At 51.6% G+C, this 6,432-nt stretch overlaps 1 protein-coding gene across 1 annotated transcript; it reads right to left on the reverse strand.

The window, feature by feature from the left end:
* Positions 1-238: 238 nt before the first annotated feature.
* ITPRIPL2 (ITPRIP like 2) lies at positions 239-6,131 on the reverse strand. The gene is made up of 2 exons (XM_039560518.1): positions 6,035-6,131; positions 239-5,580 (listed from the first exon to the last, which is right to left on the reverse strand). The coding sequence occupies exons 1-2, from the start codon at positions 6,129-6,131 to the stop codon at positions 3,902-3,904; spliced, it is 1,776 nt and encodes a 591-aa protein (XP_039416452.1). The 3' UTR covers positions 239-3,901.
* Positions 6,132-6,432: the final 301 nt, after the last annotated feature.

The raw sequence follows: 6,432 nt of genomic DNA on the forward strand, positions 1-6,432 counted from the left end.
TCCATTTCAGAAGTCAGCACCACCACAGACAGAGCCAGCCGTGCTCCACTCTCTCTTCTGGCTCTCCTCCACATCCCTCTGCACAACCCCCAAGGCGTGGACTTCCTGCTTTTCCATCATTTTGCCACTTTAGTAGTCTCCTCCTGAAGAGCACATAAACCTGCCAATCACAGTTCTGGGCTGCAGGAAGCTTTTACTGAAAAAAAGGTAAGAAGGAATTTGAATTTTGAGGCACAGATGCTTTAACACAGTTGTTTATTATTACAGTGAAATATTCAAACAAAACCACCAACTTTTTATGGAAACAATAAAAGTGCAAATGTATTTTGGTATTAAATAGGAAATGAATTTATAAACGTTTCATTAAAATGGGCTGACACTTTGAGCCTATAAACACTTTTTAAAAACCAAAACAATAGCAGCTCAACACTTCAGTTTTATCTTTGGTCTTATGATTAACCAGCAAAAAATAGTTGTACCAGGAATGTCCACTACAAACAGACACATAAAATTTACATTACTCTGCAAAGATTCAAAATCAAAAAAGGAATGTTTGCAAGATATTTGGTCAGATAAAATATAAAGCCTTTGAGAAATACACAGCATTTTTCAATACAAAATGAAATCACAGATATGAATTTTGGTACTGTAAATGAACTTAATTCTCTTGCAGGTGTGACTCCTCTTCCCAATCAACGTTCAAGAAAAACAACTTCATTTGCACAATATTTGCAAAATTAGGTTGCAGGTAAGAGAACCAAGAGCCCACATTAGTGCTAAGTAACATGCTCTTTTTTCTGTGTTTGTGTTTCTGTTTACACACACACAGGCAACCCCACTGAATCCATGGTACATTATAACAGCTACAGCCTTAGCAAACAGGTATTCATAACCGTGTTGTGTATCCATGGGCTGGGAAAGGAGGAAGAAGGCAAAAGGCCCACAGGATTACTCATATGGGTCAAGTTCTCTGTGCACCTCCCTGCAGATAAGGCCCTGTAATAGCTCCAGCACACAGCAGGTACCAGTGCTGTCATGTTTCTGTGGAATAAGATGAACACTGTAACAGAAACCCAACTTCTATCAGCTCCTTTTGTCAGTCATATTCACGAATGCATGCTTTAGAACAGATGGGGAGAACACATTTAATATCTCAGTTGTACAACTGAGCCACCAAGTGCACACACACTGCCTCATGGCAGGATGCCCCCTCACTTCAAGAAGGCTCACCCAAGCTTAAGGTGAAAGCAAACCCATGCATTTTCTCCATCATGAACTCAAAACATGCCTTGCTGAGCAAAACCTCACACTGAAGATCTGCCTGCACAGCTAATAAACTGAGGGTTTGCCTCACTTTTTATCCTGATGGATTCACCTGCTTTGGAAACATTGTCATAGCAAAACCCACCTAAATCTCTTTACCCTACACTCCAAATCCACTTGCTTTCAATAGTTCTCCTCCAATTTTACCCCACATCCTTTGGCTTGTTTGCAATGCATCTTCACTGAGAGTTTACCATCATCCCCACTCACCCCTCAGCCCACCTTCCATTTTCTATACTATTTACATTATCCACCATCTCTTCTTGTCATGCATTTTCCAATGCAACTCTCTCCTCCTGACCTAACGACATTTTAATGAGAAAGTTCTTACCAAGTCCATTACAGGTTTCCATGTATTGTGGCAATACTAAACAAACATACACCCCTTTCCAGAGAAAAGATCCCTTTTCAGAGACAGGGATGCAGTGACATAAACAGACAGACAGCTGACTGAAGCAGTCATGATGCCAGAATTAACTGCTCAAGGGTTTTTATGTCAAGAGTTCAGGCAGCCACAATACCCTGGGCTGGCCATCTAGTTCTTCTTTGGGCAAAAGATTCAATGGCTTTGATTGCAGAACTGCATCTTATTTTAAATACCAAGAAACACATGCCTACAAAAATAGTACATATCATGGTCTGCTACCAAAAAAAACCCCCAAACAAACCAGAAACACCAATGTAGCTGACTTAGTCTTAAATACCATGTGCAAAGAACATTTGATCAATACTACCTATAAATACACTATTTGTATTTCTAGAAAGAAGCACAGTGCTTCGAATACAAAAATAACCCAGCTTGTGGGTGTGACCTATGCCATAATTACCTGAAAATAAGACTGCAAGAGCAGTTTTTAAAATAGACAGAAGAAGGCAAACATCTGCCTAGGGAGTGTTTCCATTTAGAAAAATAGATTTGTATAAAGCTTAATAGATTTTGAAAATGTTTGTTTCATGCTGATGCACAGAACTGTGAATAAGGCACACCAACACATCAGGGAAAGGAAGAGCAGGTTAGTAACTTCAAGTTATCCTAAAGCTTCCCAGAAGTTACACGTGGTCCTTCACAATTCATTCGAGAGTGCTCACTCAGGACACAGCATGGCAGGTAACAAGGCACATGCTCAGCCTCCTGAGCACCAGCAATTCAGCAACACATTTTGGGACTTAATACATCAAATACTTGAGCAGATGACCAAATAAAGCAAGGACTTGAAATTCTGAATTTTCTGACACCCTGGCAGACCTGCACTGGGAGCTGAGGCCACTTGCAAGCCTGGCTGCATTACAACTCAACAGGTTATTCCAGCAACTGGGACATAACCAGACAAAAAGTGGCAATTATCTGCCTGATGTTTATACTTAGAGGACACCAGAATCTGTAGCCTAAGAGTGCCACTGTACCACAAATCAGTGCTAAATAATTCTGAAGTACCCTGAAATATTTTATTTCCTTTTTCCCATAATAAAATAACAATTTGCTATAGTACAGCACTAGAAAATCCCATCAAGGTTACTTGGTTCAAACACTGACACAATCAGACGACTGGTTAGGCAGTCATCCAAAAATCCCACCAAACTCCTACCAGGGAGCAGGAGGGTGCAGCAGTCAGCTTATGGCACTGAGATTTGGACTGGTTTAAGGTTTGTTCCAAAATACAATACAGAATTTCTTATTTTGTTGTTGGTCCTTGAGGTAAAGCATATTCTAAGAAAATAATACTTGAATACAGAAACAAATAATAACACTCAACTAGAACCCACAAACAAATGAACCTCAGAGTATTTCTTTAAAAGGTTTTCCTTGGGATAATTCAAACACCACTCCTTTAACAAAATACTAATGCCTCCTCAATAGCAACATTTAGTGCAGCCAATTATCCTAAAAATAAGGCCTTTGTGAAAATAAAGTGCTATTTGTTTCCTTCTATTTGCATTTCAATCCTTCAGTATAACCTTCACTTGAACACAAATGTGAAGCTAGATTCTTCATCCTGTTATGAGAGCAGTTTCACTTCTTCCCTCAGGTTTACATTAACATGTGTTACATTTCTATTTAGCACAATGTGCTCAGTTACCCAGGAAATTTAAAGCATGGCACTGAGCATTTCAAACTGTGATCCACACCCATGCTCTAGTGCTCATCACATTTTAAGAACATCTTGGTACATTGATGGGGGGGCTGTTTGCACTTAGAAGATTTTTAAATCCCAAATGGATTTTGCATCATAAAAAGAAAATCTCAGAAAAAACTCGGGTTTGCCACTAAGACAAAAAGTTAACATGGATTTCTAAAAATGTCAGTTTGAGCCTTTTAGTTTGCAAACTGTCGACTGAAGGCAACACTTGACAAACCAACCAGAAATGTCAACGTTTTCCCACGTACAACCAAGGAGATCAAAGAACGAGAATCACAATTCTAGTAAGTCTTGGCCTTGTCTTCTCAGGTCAGGAACAAAACGACAGAAGCACATTTCATCAGTCCCACCGTCCTCAGGCAGATGCAGGCTCTCGAAGCACCAGCAGGCTGGCAGTGTGCGATGCCCCATGGGTGACAGCAGCTCTCCGAGCCACCAGCTCACTCTCCCGGGGGCTCAGCGGTGTGCCGGCACGGGGCGGGCACCGGGCGCAAGTACCGGGGACTGCTGTACATCCTGATGATGTGTGGGGCCTGCATCCAGGTGCTGAGCAGTTGGAAGGCTACAAGGTCCAGCGTGGGCCCGTCGAAGGCAGACAGCAGGTTCACGGGGGCCGCCTCCTTGAGGAACCGGGGCAGCGCCACGGCCTCGGGGATGCTGGTGTTGCCCAGGAAGAAATCCATCAGCACCTGCTTGCGCAGGCAGTCCCTGAGGTACAGCACCAGGTCCTCCAGCCGCTCCACCAGGAACCGCTCATCCCAGGCCTCCAAGGGCCCCTGCAGCAGCACGGAGAAGAGGGCCGTCTTCAGTACGTAGGAGGAAAGCACTCGGCCCCACTGGGAGCAGAAGGGCTCCTCCAGGCCGTGCCTGCGGAGGTCCCGCAGGCCCTTGAGGATCTGCAGGCACTTGAGGTGGCAGGAGGAGGCCGGCGCCTGCTCCTTCAGCCAGCCCAGCAGCCGCTGCTCCTGGCGCGAGGCGTTGAGGCCCCAGAGCGCCTCGGGGGCCAGGGAGCCGTGGGGGCCCTCGGGCGGCAGGGCCGTGAGGTAGAGCGCGTCGCCGAGAGGGATGGCTGGGATGAGGCGCACGGCCATGGAGATGTGGCAGCAGACGTAGTCGGAGCAGGGCAGGATGTGCAGCGTGGGCGGGTGCCCGGGGCAGGCCGAGAGGCTGACGCGGCAGCGCCCCTGCAGCCGGTACCGCACGGCGCCCAGGCACCGCTGCAGATGGCCCTGGAACCAGCGCAGCACCAGCCCCGAGGAGAGGTGGCTGCGGCCCTGCAGCTCCACGCAGAAGCCCTCGGCGAAGGGCCGGCAGCGTCGTGTCCGGCCGTCCCTCGCCCGCAGGCCGCAGACGAAGGCGCCGCATGGCCCCAGCCCGTCGGCACAGCGTGGTTGGGGCTCCAGGTGCGGCGGCAGCCGCAGGGGCACCAGGATGTCGAAGCAGTCTGGGCTCCGCACCTTGTGCTGCTCGTAGGCGCTACCGATGCACACGAAGTCCCCGCGCAGGCTGAGGGCCAGCGGGCCGGGCTGCAGCCCCTGCGCCTTGGCGGCGCGCACCAGCTCGGCCACCACCCGCCCCACGTGCGCCTTGCTGTGCCCCAGCACGTGGGGCGACACCCGCAGCTGCCGCGCGTGGAACCGCTCCAGGGCTCCGCGCCGCGCCCCCGCCGCCCACCGCGCCCCGCCGCGCCGGGGGCCGCCGCCCGCCGCGCCGCAGCAGCGGGCGAGCAGGCAGCCGAGCAGCAGCAGCGCCGAGCCCTTCAGCAGCGGCACCCCAGACCCCGCCGCCTCCGCTGCCTCCGCATCCCCATGGCCCCCCGTGCCCTCGCCGGCCGCGCTGCCGCGCAGCGCCTGGTAGAGGCAGAAGAGCGCGGTGCAGAGTGCGGTCAGCAGCGGCCAGAAGCCCCGCACGCGGAGCGGGGAGGCGGGCAGGGCGCGGCGGGGGCTCGGGCCGCGGGGGGAGCCGCCGCCCGGCCCCGCGGGCGGGGAGCGCCCGCCCCCGCCGGCCCCCTCCTCCGCCGCCCCGGCCGCCCCCAGCGCGGGCCGCGCCGCTGCCCCTCGCCCCGCCGCGCCCCTGCCTGCCCCGGCCGCCGCTCCGCCGCGATCGCTGCCGGCTTCCTCTTCCGAGGGACGCGGCCCCGCGTCAGCCGCCGGCTGAGCTCAGAGGAAATGCCGCGGGCGGCGGCCCGAGGGCCGGGGGCGTTGTCCGACGGGGGCCGGCCCGGGGCGGGGAGCGGCGCCGCCCGCGCGGTCCCGGTTTCCCGGTTTCCCGGTTTCCCGCCTTCCCGCCCAGGAGCGCCGGCTGCCCCCCACAGCCCTGCCCGTGCCGGCCCCGAAAGAGGAGCGAGAGTCGGGTTCCGTGTCCCCCTCACTGCAACAGCGCCCTGCAGAGTGTTTTGGTGAAAAACTGCGAGTTTCTGTCGCCCCACATGAGGGGACGGCGGTGTCAGGGGGAGCACTCCTGCCCGGGCTGCGGTGCCGTGTCACAAGCTCCACGTTGCACGTTTTTCCTCAAATAAAAGTGTTAACAGGCCTTTCCCACGGCAGGGGAGTCCCTCCCCTCCCCAGCTTTGCCTGAGGGCCTCGGTGCCAAAGGAGCAGCAAAGCCATCAACGCCCGGGCACCAGGGTGTGTAAGGGCTGCTGCCGTACCACCAGCTGCCTGCAGTCATCGAATCATTCAAAAGCCTTGGGTTTTTTACCTTGTGCCCAAATTATTCCGACATTAACAAATTAAGTGGGAAATAATAACCCCGGGGGTTAAATCTACACAGATATTTGAGGTAATTTTTAACACATCGTTTGCTGGGAGTATGTTAAACTCTCAAATATTGATGGGAACAGGGTCATCATCCTCAGCTTCTGTTTGCTTAATAAATATTTACAGAGTTTTGAAGCTGTTTGCTGAGGTTTAAGCACCATCATGTAAGCATTCTGCTCGGTTTAATTTCGGGTGATAAAGTTCCTATTGCT

The sequence above is a fragment of the Corvus cornix genome, chromosome 14, assembly GCF_000738735.6.
Source record: "Corvus cornix cornix isolate S_Up_H32 chromosome 14, ASM73873v5, whole genome shotgun sequence".
In the NCBI taxonomy this organism is placed as follows: Eukaryota; Metazoa; Chordata; class Aves; order Passeriformes; family Corvidae; genus Corvus; species Corvus cornix.

Coding starts and splice junctions, on each gene's coding strand:
- ITPRIPL2 (XM_039560518.1), bottom strand. CDS start 6,131: ATGACTGCAGGCAGCTGGTGGTACGGCAGCAGCCCTTACACACCCTGG. Junction 5,581..6,034: donor TTTGGCACCGAGGCCCTCAG/GCAAAGCTGGGG, acceptor GTCCCTCGGAAG/AGGAAGCCGGCAGCGATCGC.